Here is a 19,572-nt window from a genome sequence, read left to right on the forward strand (position 1 = left end):
ATATCACGCTTTGTTTTGTGTGACTCAATCGTAAATTTATCATGAATTTAACCATTTACTAAAAAAATAATCTTATTAAGGAAGAAAATCCTTAAAAATTGTAAACATAGAAATTAGAATATTTTTTTTTATAAGATGAGTTATATCTTTATAAATTAATGAAATCCCTACATATATGTAAAATTTAATTAGGTTTGCTATGAATCTTTTTTATTATGTTAAGATTTCACACTCTAATCTATGAAATTATTTTTTTCTTTATTCTATCTATTTTTTTTCATAATTGTAAAAATATTAATCTCAGTTTAATCTTTTGAGATAAAAAATTATTATTCAAAAATTTAATTTAGGCAAGTTTAGGAATTAGGACATCTGACCCAGTTTTATTTCAATTGGGCCTAGCTATAATAAATAGTGGGGCCGAGCTCGGTTTTTAACTGGTTCGGCTCCACTACGCTTAAATTGATTTTTTTTTATTTATTTTTTAAGAAGCTTCAATTAATTTTCTAATTTCTCTTCCTAGTTCTCCCTAATTTCTTGAATCAAAAACAACTTTTGCCCTAATTACTGAATCAGCAATTCAGCAATGGTTGATGAATCAAAGAAGCAAAAGAAGGGAACTATCACGGAAGAAGATGCTTCCAATCTCATACAGAGGTAACCTCTCATTCCGCAAGCATTATCTGACTAACTAGTGAGAGATTGATGCGCGAAGGATTCCGCATCTCAGGTACTCCGTGGAAACGGTTCTGGCATTGCTGCAAGAGGTGGCGCAAGTTCCTGGGGACAAAATTGATTGGAATGTAATTGTGAAGAACACTGCTACTGGAATTTCCAGTGCTAAGGAGTATCAAGCGCTGTGGCGCCATCTTGCATATGGGCAAAACTTACTTGATCAGTCGGACGATGATGAAAACCCTATGGCAAGCCCTTTGTCGCGATGATGTCTATTGTTTACTTTTGCAAGTGTGGGAATGTGTGAATTATTTCATGTGATTTTTTTTTGAAGTTTAATTGATAAATGTGGTATTCTTGCCTTATTGTTGTCTAAAAATTAAATTTTTTAGTTTATTCTTTCACGGTACACAAAGTATGATGGATTGCTATTTTGTTCACAGTTGTATTCATTTCATATTTAGTGGTCGAGCGTGAACTATGCGTGGGCATCAACTTTTGATTCGTGTGTGTCATGAATCATTTGGAATAGAAAATATGGAATAATTTGTCTTATGTCCATAACGAATTATATTTATAAATTGGCTACGATGTGGCCAATATTGTTGGCTGTCATTTCACTATCCCAATCGGCTTATTGATGATATTTCTCCTTGTATGGACGGATTTTACTAAAACACGTCAATATTTATTGTGATTAGGCTATGCCAATGGTTAAAATATGTGGATATCACTGTCATCTGACTTTGTCATGGATGACATTTCTGTGTTCTGGATGTAGGATGACGATAGTGATTTGGAATATGAGCGGGAAGCCTCACCTGCGGTCAGCCGTGAAGCTTCAGCGGAGGCTGCAGCTTGTGTTAAAGTATGTTGATTCCACTGACATAGCAACAGTGTCTGGAAGTATATGTCTAGAGCAAGTCCCTTATCCTGATATTTGAAAGCTAAAGTTTGTTGTCTTGATTACAGGAATACACTGACTGATAATTATTATTCTGTGGACCATGCATGAAGGCTTTATCTACCAAAAACTGGAAGATTTTTATAATCTTAGATTTTAGATATGTTCGGGTCCAATGAATTACACTTGACATTTTAAGCTACAAGTTGCCAAATTATTTACTGTGTTTCTTTTTTCAGCGTCTATCAATATGTGAAATACATCTGTTCTGTATTATGGTTAAGCTTACCTTGCAAAACTGTTGAAAACTGTCGTCACCACATCTTGTGAATTAAATAAAGTCACATATTCACCTTGTCATTTCTTTTTGAAAAATTGAATGTTGTTTGCTACAATGGGAAATCAATTCTTTCTAAGTTCAATATTTGTTTTTTACTTTTATACATATTTTTTGCTACAATTTCATCATGTTAATGTATTTTAGGAAAATTCTTTATCCCAATCTTAAATTATAATGACAAATGGTTTCTTCTTTTAATTGGCTTGCCAATGTCAATCCTCTTTTGTACATCTAATGTGGGAATAGCTATCTTTTGCAGGTGCTAATTGCTTCTGGTCAAAATGATTTGCATCTCCCTAACAGCTCTACTATCGATGCACCGTTAACTATTAACATACCGAACAGCAAGGCACACACTGCCACTTCGGATAGTTCATCTATCTCTTGTGCATTTCAGGGGACGAATGTCAGCATTCCCGTTACTGTACAAAAACAGCCACTGTCTTCTGGAACATGTGGTGAAAAAAGGCCCAATGGGTCAACTGAAATTAATTTTCCTCCCCGCAAAAGAAGAAGGGGTTGGTCTACAGAAGATGATGCAAAGCTTACTTCGGCTGTGCAAAAATTTGGGGAACGAAATTGGACCAGCATTGCTAGGGGAGATTTTAAGAATGATAGGAAAGCATCAGAGCTATCTCAGGTTCTCGATTTATCGCAATCACTCTCTCTGGTTCTCGATTTATCGCAATCACTCTCTCTAATAATATTTATTGTTTTGTTACCGTTACAATTAATAGATTTACCGCAATCACTCTCTCTAATAATGTTTATTGTTTTGTTACCGTTACAATTAATAGATGGACTAACCGGTAAATGACTTCTTCAAAGTCCTCTTTTTGTGCTGGAAAAACGGACGGGTTCTGTTTACTTGGCATAAATGGCTATAATTTGAGGGGAAAAAAAGCCTTCTATTGCTTCTATTCTGCTCTTACTGTATGCTTGCATATCAATCCTGAAAGATTAGATGTTTTCCCCTTATGTAGTTTAAGAAACTCATGCAATACAATGTGATCCAAGTCTTCGACACAGCTAGCTTATTTGGATTATTTTTATCAGATTCGATCTGTCATCTTGTAGTACTTCGACTCCACCCAAACCCAATGATTGGTTAATATTAGATACCTGATAAAACCCTCAAAAATAGATATATTGGGATGTGTATCACGTACGTTACTTCACAATGTCTTCAATAAATGACAAACACCATGATATCAAACCACAATCTAGTAAACTAGATGATAAACTGACCCAATGATCCCATCTGATTCTCTTGATCTAAACTGAAGCTTCCAAATTTGGTTATTCATTTATCATAAATGTTGTGTCATAACAAATAAAATGAATTTCAATTTGGATTTTGAGTATGATTTACAAATGAGAAATCAAGATTTTAAATGCCACAAGAACAACTCTTGACAAATATTTTGTTCAACAAGAACGCAACGGAAAATGCTTAAGTTGAAGAAAACTTGGAATTTTTAATAATAGTATGCATTATATCCGACAACAAATGTTTGTACGTTGTACTACTTGAAAAACCCAAACTAACAATATAGTGTTGGCTTAATAAGAGTTTTGTTTATTCCATAAAAAATCCTGCTGAAATCATGCAAAACCGAAGAAAACAATCTTGAGTTCAAAATAACTAGTATTGTGCTCCTAATATGAAATACGATGTAAATGTTGCCCTTAACTATAAGTCAATTTTGAACTGGGGTAAAGTTGATCCCTTCTGAATTTCCTAGTACGGTATTTTCATTTTTGGCCTTACTCGAAATCAATCATAACTCGATTTTCAATTAACTTTTATTTTTCCAATAGTCTTCTATAAATTGCTTGTGGATCATAGTGATAGTTCAACTAGCACCGTTAGCATGTCTGTACATTGAGTAGTTTTCATATGTTTTTGGAAAAAAGTTTGCTCTTTCTTTCTCAAGTGCAATGTAAATTTGCAGAGGTGGGCCAGTCTCAGGAAAAAACAAGGCAACTCAAATGCAGGAACCAGTTCACAACTTTCTGAAACTCAACTGGCTGCCGCTCATCGGGCAATGTCCTTAGCCCTTGATATGCCGATGGGTGATACGCTGAAAATGGCCGGTCAAAGCAATACCAGTAACCCTCTATCTCTCATTCTGTGTGTTGTTATTGTTATTGTGTTGCTTAGGAAAATCTTCATGCACAAAGCTCCCTTTTGACCTGGCAATACCATGCCAGTGCTCTAAGGGTAGGTTGATGCCAAAGGCCCTAAACACCTTAACTGATACAGTTAAAAAGTTGGTCTATCTCTATATTTTCATTATTGTTGGTCTAAAGTGTATATTTGTGGTTGTGGTGTGGTTGTGGTTGCTGCTTTGTATATAGATTCTGGATTATTTAGATTTCATTGAATATATGCTGTTGTTTGACATCTAAATTACTTCTAAGAAAGGACACGTTTTGTTAGTGCCTGCCGGGGACTTTAATGTTACAACAGTGGAATTCCTACATTCACTTTCTTTTGGCCATTTGCGCTTCTGTTACGGGCCCAAACACAATGAGCCCAGGGACTTCTGAATTAGCCGGCCCAACAGAGGAAGTAATGAATAAAAGTAGGCCCAAGATTGTAAACGTGTATGTTAGGAAAGGGAAAGAGAAGGCACGTGAGAACAATGTATAAAATGGAGAGGGGGGGTTGGCTAGGATTCATTCAGTTATATTGTTAAGAGAGTCACTAACAATTCTGTTAGTGTGAGAGAGAGTGATTGTAACAAGAAGTTGTTATTCCATTTCTTGATATAATACTTATTCCGGTGACTAATCGGAGATATCTAACATTGGTCCGACCTGCCGGATACGAGGGAACGACGGAACACGATGGCCAGCACGAGATCGGAAGCAAAGATAGAAAGCATGGAAAAAGCATTGTTAGGAGTGCAAGACAACATGTCGCAGGTGCACGGAAGGCTGGACAAGATCGATAGAGCTGTGGAAGGACTACTAAGCTTGAAAGAGATGATGGAACATATACTCAAAACGCAAGGAGGAGCTACGGCAGCAAGCAATGAAGGAGGAGGACATCCAGGGGAGGGGAGCGAGATGCACGGGAAGGAGGAGAGCGCAGCGCGCCAGGTAGAGGGGAGCGAAGAAGCTGCCGAGGAAGTGAGAATGGCATTAAAATAAATTGAATTACCGGCTTTCGAAGGAGAAGATCCACTGGGGTGGCTGGGAAGAATGGAGCAATATTTTGAAATCCACGAAACACCAAGGGAATGTAGGCTCAAGTTAGCTTACATTTGTATGCATGGTACCACTGTGCACTGGTTCCGATGGATGAAAGTTAGAATCCCAAACATAGGTTGGGATAGATTTGCGGAGGAATTAATCAAACGCTTCAGCGGATTTGATGCCAACCCTTTTGAACTAATGGCATCATTGACTCGGGAGCAGCAATCGGTGGACGTTTATATTGAGCGTTTTGAGGTCTTGCTTGCGCAGCTGGGTGAAGTCCAGGAAGATCAGAGCCTCGGCTACTTCATGAGTGGATTAAGGGAGGAGATACGGCAGAGGATGTTTGTGCACGCACCCAGAACCGTGGATCGTGCGATGATGTTGGCAAGGGGATTGGAGCGGGAGTTGTATGGGACGGCGGTGGATCGAGGAAGAAGTAGAAGTGGGTTGGGCTTAGGAAATACGGTAAAAACTGTAACCAATATGGGCTGGGCCAACCCGGCCCCAGTGTTCGACAGGGACCGGAACAAAAATTACCCACAGCCCATTAACAATATGCGGACAGTAAGCCCAGGAGAACAGAAAATACGAAACTCACCTACACCGCAATCCTATGGTGGTGGGTCTCGGGGATTCAGGAAGTAATGGAGGTGGTTCGACACGACTAACCGATCAAAAGAACAGGGACGGTAGGGTGGTATCTCACCAAGAATTCTTACACCGACGTGAGAAAGGGTTGTGTTTTAAATGTGGAGAGGCCCTACCACCCGATGCACCGATGTGCAAACAAAAGCTTGAGAGTGACAGTCCTAGCGGAAGATGAGGGGGAGGATGGCGAGTGGGAGCAGGTGGAGTTGGAGGAAAAAAAGAGGGGACGAGGCGGAGAAGTAGAGGAGGCAGGAGAAACCAACGTTGAATACAACACCCTTGAATTACCGTTGTACTCTGTCAACGGCATAAACCACCCGCAAACATTGAAAATGAGGGCGAGAGTGGCGGGGAGGGAAATAATGGCGATGGTTGACAGCGGCGCGAGTCATAACTTCGTTGCAAAAAAAATAATTACCGAGTTGGGGCTCGTGGTTGACAGAAGCGTGTTCTTTGGGGTGTGTCTTGGGGACGGATGTCGAGTGTCATGTCAGGGGGTGTGTAGGGAGCTAGAGGTGGATATGGGGCAATGCCAAATCCGGATTGATGGATATTTATTTGAGTTAGGGGGTATTGACTTGATTTTGGGGGTGGATTGGCTTCGCACGTTGGGAGACGTCTTGTTGAACTGGAACAAAATGGAGATGAGGTTTAGTTGGCATGAGCAGACAGTGGTTTTGAAGGGAGATCCATCCCTTAGTAGGGCCGTGGTATCCCTCAAAGGGATGGCCAAGATGAGTGAGGTCGAGTTCTATGGGGCAGTAGTATTCAAGTGGAATGGAGAAGAGAAGGGGGTGACAGAAAAACGGGACGGTGGGGAAGCAATAAACAACATCTTGGCCAACTATGAGGAGGTATTCCAAGAACCTTGTGGATTACCTCCTACAAGGACTCAAGATCATGCTATTAATATAAAGTAAGGTTGTGGGCCGGTCACGGTGAGGCTCTATCGTTATGCTCACCATCAGAAGGATGAAATCGAGAAGATGGTGAGGGAAATGCTCATTTCAGGGGTGATCCAAATCAGCAATAGCCCCTACTCAAGCCCCGTTATACTGGTTAAAAAAAAAGATGGGAGTTGGCGTTTTTGCATCGACTACCGAGCATTAAACGACATCACCATTGCTGATAAATATCCGATTCCGGTGGTGGAAGAGTTATTTGATGAGTTACACGGGGCGACACACTTTACCAAGCTGGACCTCAAATCTGGATATCACCAGATTCGAGTTCAAGCTGCCGATGTGCCTAAAACAGCATTCAGAACTCACGAAGGCCACTACGAGTTTCTAGTTATGCCTTTTGGGCTAAAAAACGCACCGGCAACGTTCCAAGCTACCATGAATGAGGTATTCCGCCCTTATTTACGAAAATTTGTATTAGTTTTCTTTGATGATGTGTTAATTTACAGTAAGGGATGGAAGGAACATATGCAACATGTAGAAGTGGTGTTGAGATTACTACAGCAACACCAACTGGTGTTGAATAAAAAAAAATGCCAGTTTGGATTAAAACAGGTTGAGTATTTAGGGCATGTCATCACGGCTCGAGGGGTAGAAGTGGACCAAAGTAAAGTTGAAAGTGTAGTGCAGTGGCCACAACCACAGAACACGAAAGGGGTGAGGGGGTTTTTGGGGTTAACGGGATACTACCGGAAGTTTATTAAAGACTACGATAAGATTGCTAGACCCCTAACCGAGCAGCTGAAGAAGAATAACTTTGGGTGGGATGAGAAAGTTCAGGGAGCTTTTGAGGATCTCAAACAAGCCATTGTTACTGCTCCGGTACTGAGGATGCCCGATTTTTCTAAAGAGTTCGTGATAGAATGTGACGCTTCGGGAGTGGGAATTGGAGCAGTACTGACCCAGGAGAGCCGGCCGATTGCGTTTTATAGTAAAGCACTGGCAGAACGAGCATTATCTAAATCGGCTTATGAGAAGGAATTAATGGCATTGGTACCTGGCAATACAGCATTGGCGCCATTATTTACTGGGACGCAAATTTGTGGTGCTAACTGATCATAAGCCCTTGAAGAACTTGTTGCAGCAGCGTATAACAACGCCGGATCAACAGTACTGGTTGGCCAAGTTGCTGGGATATGAATTTGACATAAAACACCGAGCAGGAACAGACAATGGGGCAGCAGATGCCCTATCTAGAAGAGAAGACATGGGGGGGCTGAATGCTCTAACAAAAACCGAATGGGTGGGAGTCAAAGGGATTCAGGAGGCAGTGCAAAATGACCCCGAGTTTAAACACATCTTAGAGAGAATGAAGACGACTCCTGATGATTGTGGACACTATTCTTTGATTAATGGGTGTTTGCTTTTCAAAGGCAGATTAGTTGTTCCTATAGCCTCTTCATGGATTCCCAAGTTGTTGAATGAGTTTCACGCCACTCCTATGGGTGGACACTCAGGAGCATTTCGAATGTACAGACAAATCGCAAATAATTTCTTTTGGCCAAGGATGAAGAACGATATCTACGAATTTGTGTCCGAATGTGGAGTATGTCAAAAACAAAAGTACGAAGCAGCGTCACCAGCTGGGTTGCTACAACCTTTGGCGATTCCAGCAGCTATTGGGAAGACTTGGCCATGGATTTCATTACCGGGCTGCCAAAATCACAGGGTTATGAGGTGATATTAGTGGTGGTTGATCGGCTATCCAAATATGGGCACTTTCTCCTACTTAAAAGACCATACACTGCCACCTCCGTGGCAGAACTTTTCACAAGCAATGTGATCAAATTACATGGGGTTCCAAAGACAATTGTCAGTGACAGGGACCCAGTTTTTATGAGCTTATTTTGGGCAGAGTTGTTCCGGCTACAAAGAACTCAACTCAAGATGAGCACGGCTTACCATCCGGAGACAGATGGACAAAGTGAAGCCCTGAATAAATGTGTGGAGACATATTTACGCTGTTTCTGCTCCGAGCAACCCAAGAGTTGGTCACAATGGTTGCATTGGGCGGAATATTGGTACAACACATCGTATCAAACTGCTGCTAGGATGACTCCTTTTGAAGTAGTGTATGGGAGGAAACCTCCCACTCTAATTAAGTTTTTACCAGGGGAAACCAAGGTTCCAGCCGTATCACAAGCACTCGTGGACAGAGATGAACTGTTAAGACAGCTCAAATACAATCTAGAGCGAGCTCAACAACGAATGACCAAGTTTGCCAACAAAAAAGGAGGGAGGTCCAATTTCAAGAAGGGGATGTGGTGTATTTGAAACTAAGACCACACCGCCAAAATTCTGTTGCCACGAGGGTGTTCCAGAAACTAGCAGCAAGGTATTATGGGCCTTACAAGGTGCTTAAAAAAGTGGGACAAGAGGCTTACCGTTTGAAGTTGCCTGAAGGGTCCAAAATACATCCGGTTTTTCATGTGTCGTGTTTAAAAAAGGCAGTGGGAAGAGATCCTAATGAAGTTAAATTACTGAGTGAAGTAGACAAAGATTTGTTTCTCTCCTTCGAGCCTGAGAGAATCTTGGCTGAAAGAGATAAGCGAATGCAAGGAAAAATAGGCCGACAGTTGCTGGTTCAGTGGAAAGGAAGAACTATTGAGGACGCAACATGGGAAGACAAGGAAGATTTTGCAGCACAATTTCCAGAATTTCGCCTTGAGGACAAGGCGATTTTTGAAGAGGCTGGGCATGTTACGGGCCCAAACACAATGAGCCCAGGGACTTCTGAATTAGCCGGCCCAACAGAGGAAGTAATGAATAAAAGTAGGCCCAAGATTGTAAACGTGTATGTTAGGAAAGGGAGAGAGAAGGCACGTGAGAACAATATATAAAAGGGAGGGGGGGGGGGGGGGGGTTGGCTAGGATTCATTCAGTTATATTGTTAAGAGAGTCACTAACAATTCTGTTAGTGTGAGAGAGTGATTGTAACAAGAAGTTGTTATTCCATTTCTTGATATAATACTTATTCCGGTGACTAATCGGAGATATCTAACAGCTTCTTTCAGAACTTAGATTGTAAATCATTTGAAGAAAATTGGTGGACATTTGTTTATAATTGTTGTCCATGTGTAAAAATGGTTTACGGATTATATCGACATTAATCCGGTTGTGTTCTCGAGTTTCTATTAGCTTTCTTTGGCGTTCCTTGTTTTCTCTTTGGTAGATTTTGATTATGGTCCTACACCCCACCCCACCCCCCCCCCCCCCCCCTTCCCCCCTCTTTTAACATCTGACTACTTTATTCATTGTTTGGAAATTGGCCTTAACTAGTTTAACAATGCACCTCAATAGTTTCTCATTTCCATTTTACCCACATAATCAGTTGGCACAAAACCTCAGCTTCAATCTTTAAAAGCTTCTGCATCAAGACCAGAACAACAGTCTGGAACAGCAATGCCTGTAAAACCTTCAGTTCCAACAAAAGGGCTACCAATTAACCCTATCACAAGTGCAGATTCAATGGTCAAAGCTGCTGCAGTTGCTGCTGGGGCACGCATAGCTACGGCTACTGATGCTTCATCTCTACTTGAGGCTGCTCGTTCTCAGAATGTTGTCCATATAAAAACTGGAGCCGTTTCTGCGATAAAATCTTCTTCTACAAGCATGACAAATCAACTGCCAAGTAATGTACATTTCATTCGCAATGGCCTTGCAAAAGCTCTGATCTCCTCTCCTGCTGCTGCTACACCATTTGTTTCAAGACCCGGCGAAGCTTCAAAAATACAAGGTAACTCTACCAAACCTGCTGTACCAGTAGTTCAGCTTAACCCAGTCGGGACAATCCCAGCCTTGAATATGTCAGCTGGGGTGTCAAATACTGCAGCTTCTATGCCATCTGCTGAAGTTGTCAAAGCTACAGAAGATGTTGAAGTTGTTACCTCGGCAAGTGAGACGAAAGATCCCATCCAAAAAGATGGAGGCTGTTATCAAGATGATATTCCAGTTGATGATCAATCATCTCAATCAGAAGACAAAGTCGAAAAACAGCAATCCTCTGCCTCGAGTAATATATCGAAGGAAAGTGCTTCAGGAGATCAAAATACTATTTCCTTTTCTGATCAAACTCCAGACAATCAAATTCCTTTCCCATGCTTAGAAGTCGATGAAGGTAATTATATCAGGTACCTCCTGAAAAGTTTATGATTGCAAACTGACTGTTTTAATCTTGATGCGTTAGGTGAAACAAAGACAGAAAACCTGTGTGCAAGCAAGGAAATTCAGGAGAATCCTAAACCAAACATGAAGGATGATGATTTACAAAGCAATCCAACTGCCAACATTGGAAGCGGGGGAGAATAAATAAGCCATGTAAGTTCTTTTATCATTCTGTTGTAATGTTATCAGATGCTACAACATTAATTTTGACAACTCCCCTGAATTAAAATCACATTTGCAGAATGAAGTTGCAAGCCAAATTCATTGCAGTTGACTTGCAATCCAGAATCGTCTTGTTGGTTTCTTAATGCAAGAGGATATGGCAATATATAATCTGGAGACATGCAAATGCTATGTAAGATTTCAGCACGCTGAGAGATTGACCACATGATTTAAGATGGCTGTTTTGCAATGACAATAATTAAAAAAAATGTTAAAATTATCTTGGTATATAATTAAAGGTTGAGCACTCGTGTTGCATGCTTTGGTACCCAGATTATTGTCCCTTTTGAATACCTAAACGAACGTGTAATCGTGTTTCCGCTGTGGGTGAATGGAGGGGCTGGTTCATTTTTGTTATCCCAGCGAGGGCGCGAACCAGTAGCGGAGTTATCCTTCTTATTTATACCAGCGCGGGCGAACCAGTACCAATTATGCTCTTATTATCTGATGACTACCGGCACCGTGTAGTAGAAAGTTTTAAAAACATAATTATGTATAGTGATTACTAAAATTTGTTTTAACGAATTTTAAAAATTATAATTATTTTAAATTGTCGTAACAACTACTGAAAGCATGTTGATATCGATAATAATTTAAAATTTCAAGGTATTAACTGGTTTATAATTAATACTATTTATTAGAAAGAGTTTACACTTGAATTTTTATGGATAAAGAAAAATGGGTAAATTGCTCTAAACATCAAATTAAACTTTGATGTCAGTCGGTCCCAAGCTGGGACTTCCAAGTCCATGATTATTATACAAGCAAATTACTAAATAACATTTATTATTTTTTTTTTTTTGAAGGAAATTTAATTAATCATGTAAGGAGCTACACCCATCATCCAAATGTTTAATCAAACAATGCGGAATCTCAAAAAACGTAGAAGGACTAGCATATAAATGAGCTGCTCGGGCCAGGACGTGAGCTGCTACATTTGCTTGTCTATAAACGAACTGAACAGAGAGCGATACTCCATGACTTAGATGAGCTTTGTTCAAGGATGATAACTTCATTTCATGGTGCTATAATCATTGATAACTCTATCTCATAGTTCTATAGTGGTGAGACGATATTGCAGAGACGATGTTGAAATATTAATATTTTATTTTATTCAACAAATATTTATTTAAAAGATAATTAATTGCATATAATTTTAAAAAAAATACAACTACACATAATTAAAATTAAAATTTTACATTTTATTTTAAAAAATACAAATAATAAAAAAATACAATTAATTAAAAATTACATTTGATTAAAAAGTGGCCGAATTCCACTATTCTTCCTAATGTAAACTCCAAATATATTGGATCAAGTCCTTTTGAAACCTATAATGCAATTATCAGTGCTGAATGACGATAAGTCACTCTAAAAAGACTTTAAACTATAAGGTAGGATCTCTTGAAAGGACAACATCCGTGAGTACGTATCCATCATCTCGAGTTGAGAAATCGCGATTTTCAAGCATATCTTCTATTTCGTCCTCCACAATCATGTTATATAATGGAGAATGATACATTTTTTTAGTATATATCTAAATCAATTAAATCTTACATGGGAAATGAAACTTTCACTATATGTCAACATGTTTGGAGTATAACAACTACTCGCTCAAAATTTTTTTTACACCCCCTATTGATATTGTTAAAAACCCCAACGTTTTGCGAGATGGGTTGAGGGATGATTTTCACAAAGACATACCAAGATTGATAAATACCATTGGAGAGATAACATCTCATGTTGTATTCGTTCTCGTTTACTCCAAACCTCAGTGGACGAGCTTCACCATTTGCAAGATTGATGTACAAATTGGCCATCTCCAGCACGTTGATGTCATTGTTGCATTCTGGTATGACGAATTATGAACGCTAAATCGATAAATCTCTTGATGCAACCGCCTTAGTATGATTGAAGGTTCGTTTGGTGTCCGCTTTGATATTGTCATGCCCAAGTTGTCAAACAATTCTTCCAAGCAGTGCATACAATCAATGCTTCCAAGCATCCTAGGAAATCTCTTTCCAGCATTTTCAGCAGCTGTCTGAGTAACGTCCGCAGGTATTGATTGCCTCAAATACTGCTCAAAAAATAAATCACACACTCACTGCAAAATGTTTTCAAACATTCCAACGATATCGATACACCCATTCTCAGGTATTTGTCAACAGTATCGCCTGCATATGCAAGTAGTCGGACCGCATCTGAAATCTTATGAAATTATGAAAACACGAGCTTACTTGTTGCATTCTTCCATGGGACAAAAGGCACCCTTGTTTAAAAAAATTCCACAATTCTCAAAAACAAGATTTCCACATTCGGAACCATCTTCGAAAATCTTTCTACTGTAGATGAGACAATTGTCGAAATAATCTTGATGCAATTTTTGAGCTCCATCAATTCTTTCTCAATTTTTTTTCCATTTGTAGCCACATATTCGGCTTGATTAATTCCCTCAATTCAAGAAGCACTACAGAGGCATTTGCCAATAATCTATTAGTTGATGGTCATCTTATGGAAAGGAGAAATTGGTGATCACGAGATTACAGAGATTTTCAACATTTGATGTGGATAGTTCGTGTTTGACATGAGAAATATTGAATAATTTTAATTAAATTCAATTGAAGAATGTATGAGAAAAAATTTAAAAAAATATGTGAAAGAATTAAAGATTGTGCGTAAAATGAAATCAAATATTGGTTTATCCCTACAAAATTGATTGAATTTTATAAAATATAGCCATTAAATTTTCGGAAATTGGGAAAAAAATCAATTTTGAACTTTTTTTTATTTTTTTAAAAAAATTTGAAGGCTGGGACTAATCCTGACCATTGATATATAAAGACCAGATAATCATATCTATTTTATATTTTTTTATCAAGTTGTGGGATCGATATTAAAAAGCAATAAAATTAAATAAAGGTGGGCATTTTACCGTGTGGAAACTCTCTGTGTGGTGCTCACCTTATTGCTCCAAAACAGGGGCGGATTTAGTGTAGGGCGAACGGGGGCCACGGCCCCCCCAAAAAATTTAAAAAAAATTTTAGTATATATTAAATTTTTTTAAACTAAATATATAAATAGATATATATATACATGGCCCCCCAAAAATGAAAGATACGTCCATGTATCTCAGTGGCTAAAGCCACTTATAATGTTTCATCCGCCCGATGTCGCTGATTTTTTCTGGCTTAGCGACGGTTGTTACGAAAACCGTCGCAACATTTGCGACGGTTTCTTAAAACCGTTGCCATATAGCGACAGTTTTTAAAAAACCGTCGCAAATTTCGCGACAGTTTCTTATAACCGTCGCTATATGGCGACGGTTTTTGAGAAAACCGTCGCAAAATAAACTTAGCGGCCCCCATCCCTCAATCCTAGATCCGCCCCTGCTCCAAAAGATGAAATTCCTCACCTTAGGCGCATCTCATCCTCGGTCCGACAGGATTGTGAGAAGAGGTAAATCATGGTGACTCAGCCAACCAGCAGCAGCTAGACCTTATGCTACGCCGCGCACAAGGAGCTCCCCCTCATTAGAGGGAATTTAACTCCCACACTGCCGCTTGCGAGACTCGATCCCTGGTCATTGCTCCAAGATTCACTGCTACTGACCAACTGAGCTAAGCCCATACGGATTGGTGCTCACCTTATTCCTCCACGCGAAAACATCCTCGTGCCAGGGGGCGAGGAATAAAACTTGAATATTTAATGTTTATTAAGGTTATTTTTATAATAAATATCAATTAAATCACATAAACGAATTTCTTTCTAAAACTCAATATTTTTATAAATAATTTTTAATTATATTTTAAAAATAAAACTCTAACTTTTAGATTGTCTCGTCTCACGGATGGAATATGATTTTTTAAAAATGAAATTCACTTTATTACATCTTAGTACTTGATTATGAAATGCTACTATGATAAAATCTTAAAACTAATTATATAATTTAAATGAGTTTTAGTATGAAATATACATAATATATATGTGATATTGGTTGAAGTTAAAATATTTTCTCTATCATAGATAGGGATATTTTAGAAATAATTTGTGGGAAAAAAAAAAAAAGAAAAGGTCACTTCATAATCAGTTATTTTATTAAGTAAATAGAAGGTAATTAATATTCTATTAAGTTATCTCTAAATAATATAAAAAAATTAAATAAAGGATTCATCGTCATTCTCTTTTAGACATAGGCACTCAAAATAGCATAAGAAAAATTGTATGCTAAATATTTTCCACGATTGCTTACACTTAGGTTATATTTTGGTTGGAGGATAAAATAATGAAATGATTAGAGAAATGATAAAAATAATTATTGAAGTAGATAATGATAAAATAATATTATGTTTGGTATGATTTTTAAGAATGAGATAAATAATCTATTGATGAATTGACAAAATTGTCTTTCAACTAGTTTTGTGGCGGTGGTCGGCGGTCGATGGCGGTCGGCCGGCCGGAAGTGGTGGCGGTCCGGCTATCGGCCGGCAGTCGCCGACAAGAGGAGGGGGTGGTCGGCGGGAGGCGATGGTTGGCGGAGGTTGGTGTCGACGGCGGCGGTCCGACGGTCGGTGTAGGGAAGTGGTGGTGAGTTTGGATTTAGGAAAATGGTAAAATTAGAAAAATATGATGGATTAAGAGTGGGATAAATAATCTTAGGGGGTGAGGAGTGATTATTTTATCACACATAATATAACATAATCATTCATTAGAGTGATATATTTGGTTAAATAATCACACCTACCAAACATGTGAGTAGGTGGGTTAAAAAAAATAAACCCACCTAATCACCCCTACCAAACGCACCGTAAATGTTAAGATTTGTACACATGATTTTTGACCAAAATTGTATTTAAGAAAATTGTGCTTATGTTTACACGTGTCGTCCAATGTAAACTGCTGCACTATCATCTAAATGGTGGCTAGCAAAGTTTGAATTTACATCTGACTTTCATATTTGAAGAGTTTGTTATATATATAGAGTTCATTTGTTAGACATCTCATCCAAGCTTTCTAAACATCCTAAGTTCAAGAGAGCAACTCAAGTGAGAAGAAAAAAATTGTGAGTTATGCTGAGGTGAGTCAGAAAAAATATTTTCTCGAGTTATATAAACTAGTAATATTTTCTATAATGTTTATGATATATATATTATACAATGTTAATATATATAATAAAAATTAATATTTTTATCATAAAAAATAACATTTTTCACGAATAAATTTTAACCAATGTGATGAGTTTGAACAACGGGTCAATAAAAAATATAGGATCCAATTTAAATTTAATTAAATAAAAAGGATTTTGACTTTTTTAAATCGAAAAAAGGGAGTGGACTCTGTTAATTAAGTGAGATTATTTATTAGTTAGGTGAGATCATTTATTAGCTCATTAATTAATTAGTTATTTATATTTTATTTTTTAAAAATATTTTTTTATTGATATCTGCGATTTCATGTTTCATTTAGATATTCTTCCCAGCAAAATAATCGATTCAGGTTTCAGTTATTTTTGTGTTCCTGACGTAAAAAATCATTTGAAAATTTGAAGATTTGTCGGAGAAGTAAGTATATATTCCAATGTTCCAACTTGTTTCAATTTATTTCTGGTTGTTTTTGTTAGAATTTTTGTGAATGGAGTTAATATGAGTACTACGTTGTGTGGGTCGAGCAGATGGATGGAGTGTGATAGTGTGGGTCGAGCACGATGATCGGGTGTGTGTTGGTGAGCGTCATCTCTCGACCCACATATGGGTGTGGGTCGCGAGGTGCACACACCTCGACCCACTCGACCCACATGTGGGTCGAGTTTTGTTCACCTCGACCCACATGTGGTGTGGAAAGTGAAGAGTGGGTCGAGGTGCACACACGAGTGTGTGGGTGGAGTTATGTGTTGGTTGAGTGACGTGTGGGTCGAGCAATTCATGGGTCGAGTAATGTATATATGTTGCAATTGATGGGTAGAGTGATTTGTAGCACTAAACACTCATCATTTTCATATAGCATATTTTTTTAAATAAATAATATTGTCTATAATATAATATTCTCATCTATATTTTGTAGGTTATGCCAACCGTTATTTTCGTTGAGTACAATGGCGAATGAGAAATTAAAAAAGATATATTTAAATGGTGTTCATGGCCAAGTGGTAAGTGGGCAGCGATTCCTTTGGATTCTGATATTTGTTCTCTGGAATATATAGAAAGTGAGGTATACAGAATTATGAATCTAGTTGATATACAAAAATTGAAATTAAGTTATCTTCCTGATGTGAAGCATTGCAATATTCGTCCAATTTATATCGAAGATGATAATGATTTGAAAGCATACTTATATTTTGGATGTGCAAAAGAAAGACCGGTTCTTCATGTCGAATTTGAACTCAATGTTGTTTATCTTGATATCGTTGAAAGTGAAAATATCATGTCACCGGAGTTAAATATGACTCATTTGGATGATGAGCGTGTCGATGATGAAATAAATCTGTATGATCATTATTTTGATAGTATTAATATGTATGTGTTTGAGTTGAATTTTTAATTTTGGGTCGAGGGCAGAGACGGATTGATTCATGGGCTGTACTGGGCTGTAGCCTAGCCCACTTTTTTTTTAGCAACGGTTTTTCAGAAACTGTCGCTCATATTTGCGACGGTTTTAGTAAAACCGTCGCTGATGAGGATCGGCGACGGGTTTAATACAAACCGTCGCTATTAGCGACTGGTTTTTCAAAAACCGTGGCTAATAGCGACAGTTGTTTCAAAAACCGTCGTATATCAATGTCTTAGTCCAGTCAAGTCCCGTACATTTACAAGGATGAGACCAAATTCATCCCATATCCTCTGATCCGCCCCACCTCAATTCTACAAAATTTCTTTTCCTAGTCCCAAGCCATTTAGCGACAGAATAGAATTGCGAACTCCCGAAGAAATCGAATTACTCATCGGCAAGGCAACAATCACTCCCGAAGAAATCGAATTGCTCATCGGCAAGGCAACAATCCATGTAAGAATCGGCTATACATTTTTTATTTTGTTTTTTTATAGCTTCTCTGTGCGTTATTTGTGGTTTCTTGATTATTTGTTGTTGAGTTGTTGATTGACTATTACTTGTTTATTTGTTTAATAATTATTTTATTCTTGTTTAGGATTATAACTTGAACTATATCAAAATGGAACATTAATCTTGTTTTGACATTACATGTGTCTACTGCCACTACTGAGCGGGCTTATTTAGCAATGAAGCATGTGAAGACGGCACTTCGCAATAAAATGGAGGATAACTTTCTTGTCGATTGTTTGACACTCTATATTGAACAAGATTTACCTAAACATATTGATGTAAATTCTATTATTGATGAATTTTATGTTTTAAAATCTCGTAGAGCACAACTTCGTTGAACGATATAATGTAAATTTTTTTTAATAATATATAACTTATCATATTGAGTTCAAGTCCCCCCAACTTCTATTCCTGGATCCGTCCCTGGTCGAGGGGGTGGTGAGTGGGTGGAGTGGACAAGATTGTGCTTTAAATTTAAGTTTGGGTCGAGTCGGCGGTAAATTTTTGGGTCGAGTGGTGGTGTTTGGGGTTTGGTTTAGGATTTAGGGTTTGGGTCGAGTTTGGGTCGAGTGGTAGAGAGATTTTGAATTTTGATCATTTCATAATACATAAACCATTCTATATATGATTAGAACGTAAATATATATATAAAAAAATTATTTGTGTAAACATTTTAATATGTGTTATATATTATAATTTAAGTGTGTTGGTTAAAAAATTCATAACAATATTACACGAATGTATCTCTTATCGGGTTGAATTTATGCTCGACTAAAATTCTTAACAAATTTTTTAATTCCAATAAATTTTTTAACAAATTTCATAATAATAGAACCTAAAAAACTCATAACATGTAAGACTCGACTCAAATTAAACTACTCTACCCAAAAATTGAGTATATTGTGTGGCGCAACCCACTCAACCTAAAATTGAGTATATTGTGGGTTGAGTGGGTTGCGCCACACAATATATGTATGGCACGACCCACTCAACTCAAAATTGGGTTGATATTGTTTGGCGGAACCCACTCAACCCAAAATTGGGTTGAGTGGGTCGAGCCAAAGAGCTACAATTTGTGTGACTAGAAACAATAATCCTAATACAATTTAAATCACAACTTGCTTTCATTTTTTATGGTGTTATATAATTGATCAATTGATGAATCATTCTCTAAATATATTTTTTGTATGAGATCGTTATTAGATTGAATTTAGTAAAAAAAAATATCACATAAATAACTAAAAATCAATATAAAGTATCATATAAATGTTTTAATCCAACTATCATATAAATGTTTTAATCCAACGACCATAATTTATCCCAAATACAACAACAAAAATAATGCCTAAATTCTTCAATCTTCTGATCGTTCAATTTATAGGCATTTTCCCTGAACA

The 19,572-nt window shown here is 37.8% G+C and overlaps 1 protein-coding gene across 3 annotated transcripts; it reads left to right on the plus strand.

The window, feature by feature from the left end:
• The first annotated feature begins 482 nt into the window (after positions 1-482).
• LOC140831104 (uncharacterized) lies at positions 483-11,377 on the plus strand. Of its 3 annotated transcripts, none has more exons than XM_073194880.1 (9): positions 483-657; positions 731-923; positions 1,457-1,543; positions 2,179-2,559; positions 3,875-4,031; positions 10,068-10,472; positions 10,569-10,853; positions 10,923-11,053; positions 11,142-11,377. In XM_073194880.1, the coding sequence occupies exons 1-8, from the start codon at positions 587-589 to the stop codon at positions 11,042-11,044; spliced, it is 1,701 nt and encodes a 566-aa protein (XP_073050981.1). In that variant the 5' UTR covers positions 483-586; the 3' UTR covers positions 11,045-11,053; positions 11,142-11,377. The 3 variants fall into 3 exon arrangements, with proteins under 3 accessions (XP_073050981.1, XP_073050982.1, XP_073050980.1); XM_073194881.1 differs by having other exon boundaries at positions 10,608-10,853; XM_073194879.1 differs by having other exon boundaries at positions 10,068-10,853.
• The last annotated feature ends 8,195 nt before the right edge of the window (positions 11,378-19,572 follow it).

This window comes from Primulina eburnea, chromosome 4, assembly GCF_022965805.1.
Source record: "Primulina eburnea isolate SZY01 chromosome 4, ASM2296580v1, whole genome shotgun sequence".
NCBI classification, from domain to species: domain Eukaryota; kingdom Viridiplantae; phylum Streptophyta; class Magnoliopsida; order Lamiales; family Gesneriaceae; genus Primulina; species Primulina eburnea.

Bases quoted from the DNA above. Each gene is read 5' to 3' on its own strand.
- LOC140831104 (XM_073194879.1), top strand. From the start codon at position 587: ATGGTTGATGAATCAAAGAAGCAAAAGAAGGGAACTATCACGGAAGAA. The intron at 658-730 runs GTAACCTCTCAT...TCCGCATCTCAG, and splicing joins GCTTCCAATCTCATACAGAG to GTACTCCGTGGAAACGGTTC. The intron at 4,032-10,067 runs GTAACCCTCTAT...CCACATAATCAG, and splicing joins GGCCGGTCAAAGCAATACCA to TTGGCACAAAACCTCAGCTT.